We start from the raw sequence: 19,324 nt of genomic DNA on the forward strand, positions 1-19,324 counted from the left end.
TAGATGTTCACAGTACTACACAGTCACAGTCATTTAAATGTTCACAGTACTACACAGTCACAGTCATATAGATGTTCACAGTACTACACAGTCACAGTCATATAGATGTTCACAGTACTACACAGTCACAGTCATATAGATGTTCACAGTACTACACAGTCACAGTCATTTAAATGTTCACAGTACTACACAGTCACACTCACAGTCATATAGATGTTCACAGTACTACACAGTCACAGCCATATAGATGTTCACAGCACTACACAGTCACACTCACAGTCATATAGATGTTCACAGTACTACACAGTCACAGTCATATAGATGTTCACAGCACTACACAGTCACAGTCATTTAAATGTTCACAGTACTACACAGTCACAGTCATATAGATGTTCACAGTACTACACAGGCACAGTCACAGTCATATAGATGTTCACAGTACTACACAGTCACAGTCATATAGATGTTCACAGCACTACACAGTCACAGTCATATAGATGTTCACAGTACTACACAGTCACAGTCATTTAAATGTTCACAGTACTACACAGTCACAGTCACAGTCATATAGATGTTCACAGCACTACACACTCACAGTCATATAGATGTTCACAGTACTACACAGTCACAGTCACAGTCATATAGATGTTCACAGTACTACACAGTCACAGTCATATAGATGTTCACAGTACTACACAGGCACAGTCACAGTCATATAGATGTTCACAGTACTACACAGTCACAGTCATATAGATGTTCACAGTACTACACAGTCACAGTCATATAGATGTTCACAGTACTACACACTCACAGTCATATAGATGTTCACAGTACTACACAGTCACAGTCATATAGATGTTCACAGTACTACACAGTCACAGTCATATAGATGTTCACAGTACTACACACTCACAGTCATATAGATGTTCACAGTACTACACAGTCACAGGCATATAGATGTTCACAGCACTACACAGTCACACTCACAGTCATATAGATGCTCACAGCACTACACAGTCACACTCACAGTCATATAGATGTTCACAGTACTACACAGTCACAGTCACAGATATGTTCACAGTACTCCACAACATGAGACATACAGTAGAGGAGTGGTTCATTGGATCAGCTAACAACCCTGATGTAACGTGTTGTAGACTCAAACACCACAAACTGCCACAAACCGCCACAAACACCACAAACACCACAAACACCACAAACCGCCACAAGCCGCCACAAACCACCACAAACACCACAAACACCACAAACACCACAAGCCGCCACAAACTGCCACAAACCGCCACAAACACCACAAACACCACAACCGCCACAAGCCGCCACAAACCACCACAAACACCACAAACACCACAAACACCACAAGCCGCCACAAACTGCCACAAACCGCCACAAACACCACAAACCGCCACAAAACACCACAAACTACCACGCCAAGCCCCATGTTATTTCTGCCACACCAAGAAAAATAAACCCTTTTCAACAAGAGAAATGTTGTTGCCCTATAATCATATAATGCACTTCCATCTAGTTTGAAGGTTACAAACATTCAGCTACAAATACTGGTATACAATGAAATCCTCTATAAACCTGAAGTCAGCCGTACACTCCATCTATAAACCTGAAGTCAGCCCTACACTCCATCTATAAACCTGAAGTCAGCCCTACACTACATCTATAAACCTGAAGTCATCCGTACACTCCATCTATAAACCTGAAGTCAGCCGTACACTCCATCTATAAACCTGAAGTCAGCCGTACACTCCATCTATAAACCTGAAGTCAGCCGTACACTACATCTATAAACCTGAAGTCAGCCCTACACTCCATCTATAAACCTGAAGTCAGCCGTACACTCCATCTATAAACCTGAAGTCAGCCGTACACTCCATCTATAAACCTGAAGTCAGCCGTACACTCCATCTATAAACCTGAAGTCAGCCGTACACTCCATCTATAAACCTGAAGTCAGCCGTACACTCCATCTATAAACCTGAAGTCAGCCGTACACTCCATCTATAAACCTGAAGTCAGCCGTACACTCCATCTATAAACCTGAAGTCAGCCGTACACTCCATCTATAAACCTGAAGTCAGCCGTACACTCCATCTTCACCTTGTTGCCAGAAGAGGAAAGTGTAGATGAGTAAATATTCTCATGATGTCATTTCAGAGAGCGACCCCTCACAGCTCACGTCCTACAACATCAAGGTTATATCATCTTGAAGATGAATGGTCCTCGTTATTTAATCGTTAAGGCCTGAGCCCACAGTCAAGACAGGATATATCCAGGAAGAGGACCAATATTCTAATACCCAGCTTCCTTTTCCACAACATTATGTTTGCCTGTTCGCTTGTAAGTTCACCATCATTATTCAACTTTGCCAAATAAGTCATTTTATAGCAGAAAATGAAAAACAAATAAGTTGCAGTACGTGAAGGCTCAATATCCAGCCTTAGAAACGAGTTACAGGACGTGAAGGCTCAATATCCAGCCTTAGAAACGAGTTCCAGAACGTGAAGGCTCAATATCCTGCCTTAGAAATGAGTTACAGGAAGTGAAGGCTCAATATCCAGCCTTAGAAACGAGTTACAGGACGTGAAGGCTCACTATCTAGCCTTAGAAATGAGTTCCAGGACGTGAAGGCTCAATATCCAGCCTTAGAAACGAGTTACAGGACGTGAAGGCTCCATATCCAGCCTTAGAAACGAGTTACAGGACGTGAAGGCTCCATATCCAGCCTTAGAAACGAGTTCCAGGACGTGAAGGCTCAATATCCAGCCTTAGAAACGAGTTACAGGACGTGAAGGCTCCATATCCAGCCTTAGAAACGAGTTACAGGACGTGAAGGCTCAATATCCAGCCTTAGAAACGAGTTACAGGACGTGAAGGCTCAATATCCAGCCTTAGAAACGAGTTCCAGGACGTGAAGGCTCAATATCCAGCCTTAGAAACGAGTTACAGGACGTGAAGGCTCAATATCCAGCCTTAGAAACGAGTTACAGGACGTGAAGGCTCAATATCCAGCCTTAGAAATGAGTTCCAGGACATGGTAGCCAGGTGTTCTTCATGTTTTGTTCACTCGGTGTATATGGTGGAGTTGAGTTCTCTCAGCCAGGTCCCGTGGGGATCTCTGTCCCTGTCTAATGAAACGGTTTGAAGAAACGGAGAAAGATGAAAGAAAGGAATGGAAATAGAGAGTCACTGATGTAATGGAGGAAACGCTATACTTCAGCTTTAAAAAGGCACACGGTGCTGTTCATAGGCACGACGCAACGCAGAGTGCCTGGATAGCGGTCCTCAGCCGTGGTATATTGGCCATTTATCACAAACTCTCGAGGTGCCTTGTTGCTATTATGACCTGGTAACCAACGTAAATAGAACAGTAAAAAACGATATGTTGCGTCATACCTGTGGTAGACGGTCTGATATACCACAGCTTTCATCCAATCAGAATCCAGAGCTTGAACCACCCAGTTTATAATATGGAAAATTCCAGTCGTTTTAATCATTCTCTGAACCCAACCCACTAAAACCCCAACATTTGGCTCTGAAGTACCCTCTCGCCTGCCGCTGACCACTAGGACTATGTTCTGATGAATCTTCCTACTTCCTGTGGATAGGCCAGGTACCCCCAGGGGTCCTGGTACCCCAGGTGAAGACGACTGGAGTAAGATAGTCAACTATACAGTATTACACATGTAGGGTTTACAGTATACTGTATGTAGTAATATACTGTACAGTATTTCACATGTAGTGTTTACAGTATACTGTATGGAGTATTACACATGTAGGATTTACAGTATACTGTATGTAGTAATATACTGTACAGTATTTCACATGTAGTGTTTACAGTATACTGTATGGAGTATTACACATGTAGGATTTACAGTATACTGTATGTAGTAATAAACTGTACTGTATTACACATGTAGGGTTTACAGTATACTGTATGGAGTAAGATACTGTACTGTATTACATATGTAGGGTTTACAGTATACTGTATGGAGTATTACACACGTGTGGTTTACAGTATACTGTATGGAGTAAGATACTGTACTATACAGTATTACACATCTAGGGTTTACAGTATACTGTATTACACACGTATGGTTTACAGTATACTATATGGAGTAAGATACTGTACTGTATTACACAAGTAAGGTTTACAGTATACTGTATGGAGTATTACACAAGTAAGGTTTACAGTATACTGTATGGAGTAAGATACTGTACTATACAGTATTACACATCTAGGGTTTACAGTATACTGTATTACACATGTATAGTTTACAGTATACTATATGGAGTAAGATACTGTACTATACAGTATTACACATCTAGGGTTTACAGTATACTGTATTACACATGTAGGGTTTACAGTATACTGTATGTAGTATTACATATGTAGGGTTTACAGTATACTGTATGTAGTATTACATATGTAGGGTTTACAGTATACTGTATGTAGTAACATACATGTAGGGTTTACAGTATACTGTATGGAGTATTACACATGTAGGATTTACAGTATACTGTATGTAGTAATATACTGTACAGTATTTCACATGTAGTGTTTACAGTATACTGTATGGAGTATTACACATGTAGGGTTTACAGTATACTGTATGTAGTAATAAACTGTACTGTATTACACATGTAGGGTTTACAGTATACTGTATGGAGTAATATACTGTACAGTATTACACATGTAGGGTTTACAGTATACTATATGGAGTAAGATACTGTACTATACAGTATTACACATGTAGGGTTAACAGTATACTGTATGTAGTAAGACACTGTACAGTATTACATATGTAGGGTTTATGTAGTATAATAGTATAGTGTAGTATAGTGTAGTATAGTACTTCACAGTATAGTACAATAGTTTATAGTAGTACGGGTAGTCACATTACATAACATCTAACATCCAAAGAGAGTCTATGTTACTGGCTGAGGCGTTATGTAGAACCATCACTGACATGAAGCCATCCCCTCCAGTCACATGACAGTGGTCTTTATTCCTGACAGTACACTACTACTACTACTATAAGGTCACCCTAAAGCCCTACAGCCCCTCTACCTACCCATGTAGACCTCGTCATCTACTAGGCGGAACTACAGAGTACAGTAAAGAGCCTATTTTACCATGCTGAACGGTCCATTTCATTCACAGTTCCCACTCTAAATGAAACCTCATTGAACCAAACTGCAGTCTTTCAGATAAAACAAACATCATTTATCAGTGACTCCTCTACTGACCTCTATGCCTTCTTCCAGCTGCAGCCCACTGGGCTCCTCTCTCCTCTCTCCTCTCCCCTCTCCCCTCTCCCCTCTCCCCTCTCTCCTCTCCCCTCTCTCCCCTCTCCCCTCTCAGCAGCTGCCGTACCCTTCCCCTCTCCCCTGTATCTCCCTCTACTCCTCTCTCCCCTCTCCTCTCTCCCCTCTCCCCTCTCCCCTGTATCTCCCTCTACTCCTCTCCTCTCTCTCCCTCTACTCCTCTCCTCCTCTCTCTCCCCCTCACTCCCTACTCCTCTCCTCTCCTTCTCCTCCCCCTCACTCCCTACTCCTCTCCTCTCCTTCTCCTCCCCCTCGCTCCCTACTCCTCTCCTCTCCTTCTCCTCCCCCTCGCTCCCTACTCCTCTCCTTCTCCTCCCCTCACTCTCTACTCCTCTCCTCTCCTTCTCCTCCCCCTCGCTCCCTACTCCTCTCCTTTCCTTCTCCCCCCCCTCGCTCCCTACTCTTCTCCTCTCCTTCTCCTCCCCCTCGCTCCCTACTCCTCTCCTCTCCTTCTCCTCCCCTCACTCCCTACTCCTCTCCTTCTCCCCCCCTCGCTCCCTACTCCTCTCCTCTCCTTCTCCTCCCCTCGCTCCCTACTCCTCTCCTTCTCCTCCCCTCACTCCCTACTCCTCTCCTTCTCCCCCCCTCGCTCCCTACTCCTCTCCTTTCCTTCTCCTCCCCTCGCTCTCTACTCCTCTCCTTCTCCTCCCCCTCACTCCCTACTCCTCTCCTCCCCTCGCTCCCTACTCCTCTCCTTCTCCTCCCCCTCACTCTCTACTCCTCTCCTCTCCTTCTTCCCCCCCCTCACTCTATACTCCTCCTCTCCTTCTCCTCCCCTCACTCTCTACTCCTCCTCTCCTCCCCTCACTCTCTACTCCTCTCCTTCTCCCCCCCTCGCTCCCTACTCCTCTCCTTTCCTTCTCCTCCCCCTCGCTCCCTACTCCTCTCCTCTCCTTCCATTCCCCCTCGCTCTCTACTCCTCTCCTTCTCCTCCTCTCCTCTCCTCTCCCCCCCTCGCTCTCTACTCCTCTCCTTCTCCTCCCCTCACTCCCTACTCCTCTCCTCTCCTTCTCCCCCCCCTCACTCCCTACTCCTCTCCTCTCCTTCTTCCCCCCCTCACTCCCTACTCCTCTCCTCTCCCCCAATCGCTCTCTACTCCTCTCCTTCTCCCCCCCCTCACTCCCTACTCCTCTCCTCTCCTTCTTCCCCCCCTCACTCCCTACTCCTCTCCTCTCCCCCCTCGCTCTCTACTCCTCTCCTTCTCCCCCCCTCGCTCTCTACTCCTCTCCTTCTCCTCCCCCTAACTCCCTACTCCTCTCCTCTCCTTCTCCTCCCCCTCGCTCCCTACTCCTCTCCTTCTCCCCCCCCCTCACTCCCTACTCCTCTCCTCTCCTTCTCCTCCCCCTCACTCCCTACTCCTCTCCTCTCCTTCTTCCCCCCCCTCGCTCCCTACTCCTCTCCTTCTCCCCCCCCCTCACTCCCTACTCCTCTCCTCTCCTTCTCCTCCCCCTCACTCCCTACTCCTCTCCTCTCCTTCTCCTCCCCCTCGCTCCCTACTCCTCTCCTCTCCTTCTCCTACCCCTCGCTCCCTACTCCTCTCCTTCTCCTCCCCCTCACTCCCTACTCCTCTCCTCTCCTTCCATTCCCCATCACTCTCTACTCCTCTCCTTCTCCTCCCCCTCACTGTCTCCTCCTCTCTCCTCCTCTCTCTCCACCTCGCTCCCTACTCCTCTCCTTCTCCTCCCCCTCACTTTCTACTCCTCTCCTTCTCCTCCCCCTCACTCCATACTCCTCTCCTATCCTTCTTCCCCCCCCCACTCCCTACTCCTCTCCTTCTCCTCCCCCTCACTCCCTACTCCTCTCCTCTCCTTCTCCTACCCCTCACTCCCTACTCCTCTCCTTCTCCTCCCCCTCGCTCCCTACTCCTCTCCTCTCCTTCTCCTCCCCCTCACTTTCTACTCCTCTCCTTCTCCTACCCCTCACTCCCTACTCCTCTCCTTCTCCTCCCCCCTCGCTCCCTACTCCTCTCCTTCTTCCCCCCCTCACTCCCTACTCCTCTCCTTCTCCTCCCCCTCACTTTCTACTCCTCTCCTTCTCCTACCCCTCACTCCCTACTCCTCTCCTTCTCCTCCACCTCGCTCCCTACTCCTCTCCTTCTCCTCCCCCTCGCTCCCTACTCCTCTCCTCCTCTCTCTCCCCCTCGCTCCCTACTCCTCTCCTCTCCTTCTCCTCCCCCTCACTCCCTACTCCTCTCCTTTCCTTCTCCCCCCCTCGCTCCCTACTCCTCTCCTTTCCTTCTCCTCCCCCTCCCTCCCTACTCCTCTCCTCTCCTTCTCCTCCCCTCGCTCCCTACTCCTCTCCTTCTCCTCCCCCTCACTCTACTCCTCTCCTTCTCCTCACCCTCACTCCCTACTCCTCTCCTTTCCTTCTCCTCCCCCTTACTCTCTACTCCTCTCCTCTCCTTCTCCTCCCCCTCGCTCCCTACTCCTCTCCTTCTCCTCCACCTCGCTCCCTACTCCTCTCCTTTCCTTCTCCTCCCCCTCCCTCCCTACTCCTCTCCTCTCCTCCTCCTCCCCTCGCTTCCTACTCCTCTCCTTCTTCCCCCCCTCACTCTCTACTCCTCTCCTCTCCTTCTCCTCCCCCTCGCTCCCTACTCCTCTCCTTCTCCTCCACCTCGCTCCCTACTCCTCTCCTTTCCTTCTCCTCCCCCTCACTCCCTACTCCTCTCCTCTCCTTCTCCTCCCCTCACTCTCTACTCCTCCTCTCCTTCTCCTCCCCTCGCTCTCCACTCCTCTCCTCTCCTTCTCCTCTCCTTCTCCTTCCCCCTCACTCTCCACTCCTCTCCTCTCCTTCTCCTCCCCCTCACTCCCTACTCCTCTCCTCTCCTTCTCCTCCCCCTCGCTCCCTACTCCTCTCCTTCTCCTCCCCCTCACTCCCTACTCCTCTCCTCTCCTTCTCCTCCCCATCGCTCCCTACTCCTCTCCTTCTCCTCCCCCTCACTCCCTACTCCTCTCCTCCCCTCGCTCCCTACTCCTCTCCTTCTCCTCCCCCTCACTCTCTACTCCTCTCCTCTCCTTCTTCCCCCCCTCACTCTATACTCCTCCTCTCCTTCTCCTCCCCTCACTCTCTACTCCTCCTCTCCTCCCCTCACTCTCTACTCCTCTCCTTCTCGCTCCCTACTCCTCTCCTTTCCTTCTCCTCCCCCTCGCTCCCTACTCCTCTCCTCTCCTTCCATTCCCCCTCGCTCTCTACTCCTCTCCTTCTCCTCCTCTCCTCTCCTCTCCCCCCCTCGCTCTCTACTCCTCTCCTTCTCCTCCCCTCACTCCCTACTCCTCTCCTCTCCTTCTCCCCCCCCTCACTCCCTACTCCTCTCCTCTCCTTCTTCCCCCCCTCACTCCCTACTCCTCTCCTCTCCCCCAATCGCTCTCTACTCCTCTCCTTCTCCCCCCCCTCACTCCCTACTCCTCTCCTCTCCTTCTTCCCCCCCTCACTCCCTACTCCTCTCCTCTCCCCCCCTCGCTCTCTACTCCTCTCCTTCTCCCCCCCTCGCTCTCTACTCCTCTCCTTCTCCTCCCCCTAACTCCCTACTCCTCTCCTCTCCTTCTCCTCCCCCTCGCTCCCTACTCCTCTCCTTCTCCCCCCCCCCTCACTCCCTACTCCTCTCCTCTCCTTCTCCTCCCCCTCACTCCCTACTCCTCTCCTCTCCTTCTCCCCCCCCTCGCTCCCTACTCCTCTCCTTCTCCCCCCCCTCACTCCCTACTCCTCTCCTCTCCTTCTCCTCCCCCTCACTCCCTACTCCTCTCCTCTCCTTCTCCTCCCCCTCGCTCCCTACTCCTCTCCTCTCCTTCTCCTACCCCTCGCTCCCTACTCCTCTCCTTCTCCTCCCCCTCACTCCCTACTCCTCTCCTCTCCTTCCATTCCCCATCACTCTCTACTCCTCTCCTTCTCCTCCCCCTCACTGTCTCCTCCTCTCTCCTCCTCTCTCTCCACCTCGCTCCCTACTCCTCTCCTTCTCCTCCCCCTCACTTTCTACTCCTCTCCTTCTCCTCCCCCTCACTCCATACTCCTCTCCTATCCTTCTTCCCCCCCCCACTCCCTACTCCTCTCCTTCTCCTCCCCCTCACTCCCTACTCCTCTCCTCTCCTTCTCCTACCCCTCACTCCCTACTCCTCTCCTTCTCCTCCCCCTCGCTCCCTACTCCTCTCCTCTCCTTCTCCTCCCCCTCACTTTCTACTCCTCTCCTTCTCCTACCCCTCACTCCCTACTCCTCTCCTTCTCCTCCCCCCTCGCTCCCTACTCCTCTCCTTCTTCCCCCCCTCACTCCCTACTCCTCTCCTTCTCCTCCCCCTCACTTTCTACTCCTCTCCTTCTCCTACCCCTCACTCCCTACTCCTCTCCTTCTCCTCCACCTCGCTCCCTACTCCTCTCCTTCTCCTCCCCCTCGCTCCCTACTCCTCTCCTCCTCTCTCTCCCCCTCGCTCCCTACTCCTCTCCTCTCCTTCTCCTCCCCCTCACTCTCTACTCCTCTCCTCTCCTTCTCCTCCCCCTCACTCCCTACTCCTCTCCTTTCCTTCTCCCCCCCTCGCTCCCTACTCCTCTCCTTTCCTTCTCCTCCCCCTCCCTCCCTACTCCTCTCCTCTCCTTCTCCTCCCCTCGCTCCCTACTCCTCTCCTTCTCCTCCCCCTCACTCTACTCCTCTCCTTCTCCTCACCCTCACTCCCTACTCCTCTCCTTTCCTTCTCCTCCCCCTTACTCTCTACTCCTCTCCTCTCCTTCTCCTCCCCCTCGCTCCCTACTCCTCTCCTTCTCCTCCACCTCGCTCCCTACTCCTCTCCTTTCCTTCTCCTCCCCCTCCCTCCCTACTCCTCTCCTCTCCTCCTCCTCCCCTCGCTTCCTACTCCTCTCCTTCTTCCCCCCCTCACTCTCTACTCCTCTCCTCTCCTTCTCCTCCCCCTCGCTCCCTACTCCTCTCCTTCTCCTCCACCTCGCTCCCTACTCCTCTCCTTTCCTTCTCCTCCCCCTCACTCCCTACTCCTCTCCTCTCCTTCTCCTCCCCTCACTCTCTACTCCTCCTCTCCTTCTCCTCCCCTCGCTCTCCACTCCTCTCCTCTCCTTCTCCTCTCCTTCTCCTTCCCCCTCACTCTCCACTCCTCTCCTCTCCTTCTCCTCCCCCTCACTCCCTACTCCTCTCCTCTCCTTCTCCTCCCCCTCGCTCCCTACTCCTCTCCTTCTCCTCCCCCTCACTCCCTACTCCTCTCCTCTCCTTCTCCTCCCCCTCGCTCCCTACTCCTCTCCTTTTCCTCCCCCTCACTCCCTACTCCTCTCCTTCTCCTCCCCCTCACTCTCTCCTCCTCTCCTTCTCCTACCCCTCACTCTCTCCTCCTCTCCTCTCCTTCTCCTCCCCTCACTCTCTCCTCCTCTCCTCTCCCCATCAGCTGCATGTCTAAATATGACATAGTGCCATTTTCTCCAGTTAGGACTGTTTCAGGCTGAACACAACATCTCTCCATTGTTATGTTACATGACCATGTCTCCCTGGGGAAGAAAGACCAGCGTAGCTTAACCCTACGCTGATGTGTGTGTGTGTGTGTGTGTGTGTGTGTGTGTGTGTGTGTGTGTGTGTGTGTGTGTGTGTGTGTGTGTGTGTGTGTGTGTGTGTGTGTGTGTGTGTGTGTGTGTGTGTGTGTGTGTGTGTGTGTGTGTGTGTGTGTGTGTGGAATTTGAGCAGAGTAGACAGAGTAGTGTAGATTAATAAATCATAATCCTATGTTGTCGTGACAGCAGAGACACCTCTGTCACCTTCATTGTTTATTCTCACACCTCTACTCCCCCAGGAGGCAGGCGGAGAAATGGATGGAAGTATTTAGAGAGAAAGAGAGAGAGAGACAGACAGACAGACAGACAGACAGACAGACAGACAGACAGACAGACAGACAGACAGACAGAGAGAGAGAGAGAGAGAGAGAGAGAGAGAGAGAGAGAGAGAGAGACAGACAGACAGACAGACAGACAGACAGACAGACAGACAGACAGACAGACAGACAGACAGACAGACAGACAGAGAGAGAGAGAGAGAGAGAGAGAGAGAGAGACATCTAACATTTTCCACTAAAGCTGGCCTAGACTATACAGGCACAACTACCACAACCTATAACAAACATAATTCTTCCAATACATTTGATTAATATTTACAGACACATATTAAAATGTTGAGTTTGTCTGAACAACTTGTTTACTTATGAGTCTACCTGTCTTAAAGTATTTGCCAAACAGCAAATGGCAACCTGACAATATTTGCCCAGTGGCCTGTATGCTCAGTCCTGTACTACCTGTTGACCCAAAACTGAGTGGCCGGGCATGACTCCACCATCACGTTCGCTGATGATACGACGATGGTGAGGCCTGATCACTGACGGTGACCAGACAGCCTATAGGAAGCAGGTCAGAACCCTGGCAGTGTGTTGCCAGGACAACAACCTCTCTCCCTCAACAAGGAGCTGATGGTGGACGACAGGAAACAGGGGCAGGTACACATCTCCCAGTGGACGGGGTCAAGAGCTTCCTGTTCCTCTGTGTCCACATCACTGAGGATTTACAGACCTGCCATTACACCCTAACTACAGACCTGCCATTACACCCTAACTACAGACCTGCCATTACACCCTAACTACAGACCTGCCATTACAACCTAACCTGTACTGACCTGCCATTACACCCTAACTACAGACCTGCCATTACACCCTAACTACAGACCTGCCATTACACCCTAACCTGTACAGACCTGCCATTACACCCTAACTACAGACCTGCCGTTACACCCTAACTACAGACCTGCCATTACACCCTAACCTGTACAGACCTGCCATTACACCCTAACTACAGACCTGCCATTACACCCTAACTACAGACCTGCCATTACACCCTAACCTGTACAGAGCTGCCATTACATCCTAACTACAGACCTGCCATTACACCCTAACCTGTACAGAGCTGCCATTACACCCTAACCTGTACAGAGCTGCCATTACACCCTAACTACAGACCTGCCATTACACCCTAACTACAGACCTGCCATTACACCCTAACTACAGACCTGCCATTACACCCTAACTACAGAACTGCCACTACACCCTAACTACAGACCTGCCGTTACACCCTAACCTGTACAGAGCTGCCATTACATCCTAACTACAGACCTGCCATTACACCCTAACCTGTACAGAGCTGCCATTACACCCTAACTACAGACCTGCCATTACACCCTAACCTGTACAGAGCTGCCATTACATCCTAACTACAGACCTGCCGTTACACCCTAACCTGTACAGAGCTGCCATTACACCCTAACTACAGACCTGCCATTACGCCCTAACTACAGACCTGCCATTACACCCTAACTACAGACCTGCCATTACACCCTAACTACAGACCTGCCATTACACCCTAACTACAGACCTGCCATTACACCCTAACTACAGACCTGCCATTACACCCTAACTACAGACCTGCCATTACACCCTAACTAAAGACCTGCCATTACACCCTAACTAAAGACCTGCCATTACACCCTAACTACAGACCTGCCATTACACCCTAACTACAGACCTGCCGTTACACCCTAACTACAGACCTGCCGTTACACCCTAACCTGTACAGACCTGCCATTACACCCTAACCTGTACAGACCTGCCATTACACCCTAACTACAGACCTGCCGTTACACCCTAACTACAGACCTGCCGTTACACCCTAACTACAGACCTGCCGTTACACCCTAACTACAGACCTGCCGTTACACCCTAACTACAGACCTGCCGTTACACCCTAACTACAGACCTGCCATTACACCCTAACTACAGACCTGCCATTACACCCTAACTACAGACCTGCCGTTACACCCTAACTACAGACCTGCCGTTACACCCTAACTACAGACCTGCCATTACACCCTAACTACAGACCTGCCATTACACCCTAACTACAGACCTGCCATTACACCCTAACTACAGACCTGCCATTACACCCCAACTACAGACCTGCCATTACACCCTAAATACAGACCTGCCATTACATCCTAACTACAGACCTGCCATTACACCCTAACTACAGACCTGCCATTACACCCTAACTACAGACCTGCCATTAGACCCTAACTACAGACCTGCCATTACACCCTAACTACAGACCTGCCATTACACCCTAACTACAGACCTGCCATTACACCCTAACCTGTACAGACCTGCCATTACACCCTAACTACAGACCTGCCATTACACCCTAACTACAGACCTGCCATTACACCCTAACTACAGACCTGCCATTACACCCTAACTACAGACCTGCCATTACACCCTAACTACAGACCTGCCATTACACCCTAACCTGTACAGACCTGCCGTTACACCCTAACTACAGACCTGCCGTTACACCCTAACTACAGACCTGCCGTTACACCCTAACTACAGACCTGCCATTACACCCCAACTACAGACCTGCCATTACACCCTAACTACAGACCTGCCATTACACCCTAACTACAGACCTGCCATTACACCCTAACCTGTACAGACCTGCCATTACACCCTAACCTGTACAGACCTGCCATTACACCCTAACTACAGACCTGCCATTACACCCTAACTACAGACCTGCCATTACACCCTAACTACAGACATGTCATTACACCCTAACTACAGACCTGCCGTTACACCGTTACTACAGACCTGCCATTACACCCTAACTACAGACCTGCCATTACACCCTAACCTGTACAGACCTGCCATTACACCCTAACTACAGACCTGCCATTACACCCTAACTACAGACCTGCCATTACACCCTAACTACAGACCTGCCATTACACCCTAACTACAGACCTGCCGTTACACCCTAACTACAGACCTGCCATTACACCCTAACTACAGACCTGCCATTACACCCTAACTACAGACCTGCCATTACACCCTAACTACAGACCTGCCGTTACACCCTAACTACAGACCTGCCGTTACACCCTAACTACAGACCTGCCGTTACACCCTAACTACAGACCTGCCGTTACACCCTAACTACAGACCTGCCATTACACCCTAACCTGTACAGACCTGCCATTACACCCTAACCTGTACAGACCTGCCATTACACCCTAACTACAGACCTGCCATTGCACCCTAACTACAGACCTGCCATTACACCCTAACTACAGACCTGCAATTACACCCTAACCTGTACAGACCTGCCATTACACCCTAACCTGTACAGACCTGCCATTACACCCTAACTACAGACCTGCCGTTACACCCTAACTACAGACCTGCCGTTACACCCTAACTACAGACCTGCCATTACACCCTAACTACAGACCTGCCATTACACCCTAACTACAGACCTGCCATTACACCCTAACTACAGACCTGCCATTACACCCTAACTACAGACCTGCCATTACACCCTAACCTGTACAGACCTGCCATTACACCCTAACTACAGACCTGCCATTACACCCTAACTACAGACCTGCCATTACACCCTAACTACAGACCTGCCATTACACCCTAACTACAGACCTGCCATTACACCCTAACTACAGACCTGCCATTACACCCTAACCTGTACAGACCTGCCATTACACCCTAACTACAGACCTGCCATTACACCCTAACTACAGACCTGCCATTACACCCTAACTACAGACCTGCCATTACACCCTAACTACAGACCTGCCATTACACCCTAACTACAGACCTGCCATTACACCCTAACTACAGACCTGCCATTACACCCTAACCTGTACAGACCTGCCATTACACCCTAACTACAGACCTGCCGTTACACCCTAACTACAGACCTGCCATTACACCCTAACTACAGACCTGCCATTACACCCTAACCTGTACAGACCTGCCATTACACCCTAACTACAGACCTGCCATTACACCCTAACTACAGACCTGCCGTTACACCCTAACTACAGACCTGCCATTACACCCTAACTACAGACCTGCCATTACACCCTAACTACAGACCTGCCATTACACCCTAACTACAGACCTGCCATTACACCCTAACTACAGACCTGCCATTACACCCTAACCTGTACAGACCTGCCATTACACCCCAACTACAGACCTGCCATTGCACCCTAACTACAGACCTGCCGTTACACCCTAACTACAGACCTGCCATTACACCCTAACCTGTACAGACCTGCCATTACACCCTAACTACAGACCTGCCATTACACCCTAACTACAGACCTGCCGTTACACCCTAACTACAGACCTGCCATTACACCCTAACTACAGACCTGCCATTACACCCTAACTACAGACCTGCCATTACACCCTAACTACAGACCTGCCGTTACACCCTAACCTGTACAGACCTGCCGTTACACCCTAACTACAGACCTGCCATTACACCCTAACTACAGACCTGCCATTACACCCTAACTACAGACCTGCCATTACACCCTAACTACAGACCTGCCGTTACACCCTAACTACAGACCTGCCATTACACCGTAACCTGTTTTTATTCTATATTATCTATATTATTACAGTGTTTATTATCTATATTATTACAGTTTATTATCTATTTAATTACAGTGTTTTTATTATCTATTGTCACGACCTGACCATAGTAAGCTGTTTATTCTCTGTCGTTTGGGGCGTGATAGTGACTAGGGTGGGTTATCTAGGGGTGTTGTTGGCCTGATATGGTTCCCAATCAGAGACAGCTGTTTATTGTTGTCTCTGATTTTGGGGATGATATTTAGGTAGCCATTTCCTAATTTTGTGTTTGGTGGGATCTTGTCTACGGATAGTTGCCTGTGTAGCTTCACCAGTAGCTTCACGTTTCCTTTGTGCTTGTTTGTTCTGCTGAGTGTCTATGAATTAAAAGATGTGGAACTCTACGCACGCTGCGCCTTGGTCCAATCATTACAACGAACGTGACATCTATATCATTACAATGTTTATTATCTATATCATTACAATGTTTATTATCTATATCATTACTGTGTTTATTATCTAGATTATGACTGTGTTTATTATCTAGATTATTACTGTGTTATATTATAATCTAGATTATTAATGTGTTATATTATCTAGATTATTACTGTATTTATTATCTATATCATTACAATGTTTATTATCTAGATTATTACTGTGTTTATTATCTATATCATTACAATGTTTATTATCTAGATTATTACTGTGTTTATTATCTATATCATTACAATGTTTATTATCTAGATTATTACTGTGTTTTATTATCTATATCATTACAATGTTTATTATCTAGATTATTACTGTGTTTATTATCTATATCATTACAATGTTTATAATCTAGATTATTATCAAATCAAATGTATTTATATACTATAGCCCTTCGTACATCAGCTAATATCTCAAAGTGCTGTACAAAAACCCAGCCTAAAACCCCAAACAGCAAGCAATGCAGGTGTAAAAGTACGGTGGCTAAGGAAAAACTCCCTAGAAAGTCCCAGAACCTAGGAAGAAACCTAGAGAGGACCAGGCTATGAGGGGTGGCCAGTCCTCTTCTGGCTGTGCCGGGTGGAGATTATAACAGAACATGGCCAAGATGTTCAAAATGTTCATAAATGACCAGCAGGGTCAAATAATAATCACAGTAGTTGTCGAGGGTGCAACAGGTCAGCACCTCAGGAGTAAATGTCAGTTGGCTTTTCATAGCCGATCATTAAGAGTATCTCTACCGCACCTGCTGTCTCTAGAGAGTTGAAAACAGCAGGTCTGGGACAGGTAGCACGTCCGGTGAACAGGACAGGGTTCCATAGCCGCAGGCACAACAGTTGAATTTTTTTTTTTTTTAAATAAAATTACTGTTTTATTATCTAGATTATTACTGTGTTTTTAAAATCTATATTACTAAAGAGCTGCAAATATTTCAATGTACTGTTTTACACCTGCTGTGTCCTGTGCAGGTGACAAATAAACATTAAAAAATTGAAACGTTCCTCACCACATCATTGTAGTAGATTAAACTGTCATTACATTAGTGTGTGACGTGTTTGTTGAGTAGGCATGGCCAGGTGTAAATGGACCTGTATGGATTAAAACCATGTTGAAACTGTAGGTGTGGTGGTGGAACCCTCCCTTCAGAGGTTTATTTAGGACTAACAACATGGACCCCAACCCATAATCCTCTAGCAGACACACCTGTAGAGGACTGTATAAAAAGCCCAGGACTGACCAGACAGAATCACACATCAAGCCGCTCCAAAGCATCTCCAGGAACAAGAAGCCATCCAGAGTCTCTCCACTGTCAGATCCAAGGAGCCATCCAGAGTCTCTCCACTGTCAGATCCAAGGAGCCATCCAGAGTCTCTCCACTGTCAGATCCAAGGAGCCATCCAGAGTCTCTCCTCTCCACACACTGAAGATGGAGCAAAGCCCCTCTCTGACCCTGCTGCTGCTGCTGCTGCTGGGCCTCTCTCAGGCCAACCCTCTCATGGAGGACGGAAGTGGACCAGAGATCCTAACAGACAACCCTGAGGATGTAGACATCACTGAGAGAATTCTGACCACCAATAACGGCTCCAGTCAGTTTCTGTTGGAGGGAGACATGGTGGCGCCAACAACCAGAAACGCCATGGTTTGCTTTAGGTACAACCAACACACACTAACAACAATATTGTACCAGTTCTAGTTTTACAACTATTTGCATCAGCTTTTTTGAGTATTTCCAAGATTAGGTATTTTTATGTACAATATACTTCACTTTTAATGTTTCAGAAAGTTACCTAAATACAGAAATATAATTTTCTGCCTTCAACATATGTATACAACATTGTGTAGAAGTAGTATAAAGTCAAAGAATGTGGAATTACCCACAATCCTCTAAATACAGAGACAGGTGTCAAGTTGTTGCTAGAACTTAAAATTAGTAAATTGAGGGGAAATTAAACACAGTTCCCTTTGGAGTTGTTTTTACATGCATCTTATGTTGATATATGTACATATTTTAATTTCAGGTTGGTTAAACAAGTGAAGATGAGTAAAGGACTAATTATATTGAAGTAAAGATAACAAATATATTTTTTATGTCAAAATAATTGTATTTTCAGATATAATTGACTAACCAGCTGAATGTTATTTTACAGTGCAGGGTGCTTCTGGACAAAAGGCACCGACGGATTGGTTGAAGTGCCCTACACAGTGAGCAGTAGCTTCAGTTCCTCTAACAAGCAGATCATTGAGAATGCCCTCCGGGCCTTCCCTTCCAAGACCTGCATTCGCTTCGTGCCTCGTCAGAATCAGGTTGACTTCATCAGCTACGAGCCCAGAGACGGATGCTGGTCCTCTCTTGGGAGAGTGGGAGGCCAACAGACGGTCTCTCTCCAAATGGACGGCTGCGTTTACTTCGGGGTCATTCAGCACGAGACTCTCCACGCTCTGGGCTTCCAGCACGAACAAACCAGGAGCGACCGTGACCAGTATGTCACCATCAACTGGAGTAACATCGACTCTAACAACGCCTACAACTTCGACAGATCAAACACCAACAACCTGAACACTGCCTACGACTACAGCTCTGTCATGCACTATGGAAATACAGCCTTCTCTATCAACGGGATGGACACCATCACCCCCATCCCCAACCCCAACGTGCCCATCGGCCAGAGACAGGGGTTGTCCACCACTGACATCCTGAGGATCAACAGACTCTACGGCTGCTGAGAGGAAGACATCAAGTCACAGGAGAAAAGTCTGGAAAAGACCAGATGAAGGAAGTCAAGTCTGACACATATATTGTTATCTTATTGATTTAAAATCATTGTTAAGTTGTAACGTTAAAAAGATAATTGCTGTAATTGTGTAGTTCTCAAATTATTTTAATCAAATTACTTAGTTAATTATCTAAAATAAACAAGATTGAAAGCAGATGCTATTGTGTAATTCTAGTGTTTTGTGTGTGTGTGTGTGTGTGTGTGTGTGTGTGTGTGTGTGTGTGTGTGTGTGTGTGTGTGTGTGTGTGTGTGTGT

At 48.3% G+C, this 19,324-nt stretch overlaps 1 protein-coding gene and 1 long non-coding RNA gene across 40 annotated transcripts; one reads left to right on the forward strand and one right to left on the reverse strand.

The window, feature by feature from the left end:
* Nucleotides 1–10,706: 10,706 nt before the first annotated feature.
* LOC129843001 (uncharacterized) lies at nt 10,707–18,652 on the reverse strand. Of its 39 annotated transcripts, none has more exons than XR_008757743.1 (6): nt 15,708–18,652; nt 15,477–15,604; nt 14,375–15,401; nt 12,957–14,274; nt 12,002–12,803; nt 10,707–11,923 (listed from the first exon to the last, which is right to left on the reverse strand). It is a non-coding gene; the product is annotated as an uncharacterized LOC129843001 (long non-coding RNA). The 39 variants fall into 39 exon arrangements; XR_008757761.1 differs by having other exon boundaries at nt 14,375–15,373; nt 15,452–15,504; nt 15,580–18,652; XR_008757746.1 differs by having other exon boundaries at nt 15,477–15,529; nt 15,580–18,652.
* On the forward strand, nt 17,707–19,082 carry LOC129842999 (hatching enzyme 1.2-like). The gene is made up of 2 exons (XM_055911721.1): nt 17,707–17,945; nt 18,443–19,082. The coding sequence occupies exons 1-2, from the start codon at nt 17,722–17,724 to the stop codon at nt 19,017–19,019; spliced, it is 801 nt and encodes a 266-aa protein (XP_055767696.1). The 5' UTR covers nt 17,707–17,721; the 3' UTR covers nt 19,020–19,082.
* Nucleotides 19,083–19,324: the final 242 nt, after the last annotated feature.

Source organism: Salvelinus fontinalis, unplaced genomic scaffold (genome assembly GCF_029448725.1).
Source record: "Salvelinus fontinalis isolate EN_2023a unplaced genomic scaffold, ASM2944872v1 scaffold_0085, whole genome shotgun sequence".
Classification (NCBI taxonomy): Eukaryota; Metazoa; Chordata; class Actinopteri; order Salmoniformes; family Salmonidae; genus Salvelinus; species Salvelinus fontinalis.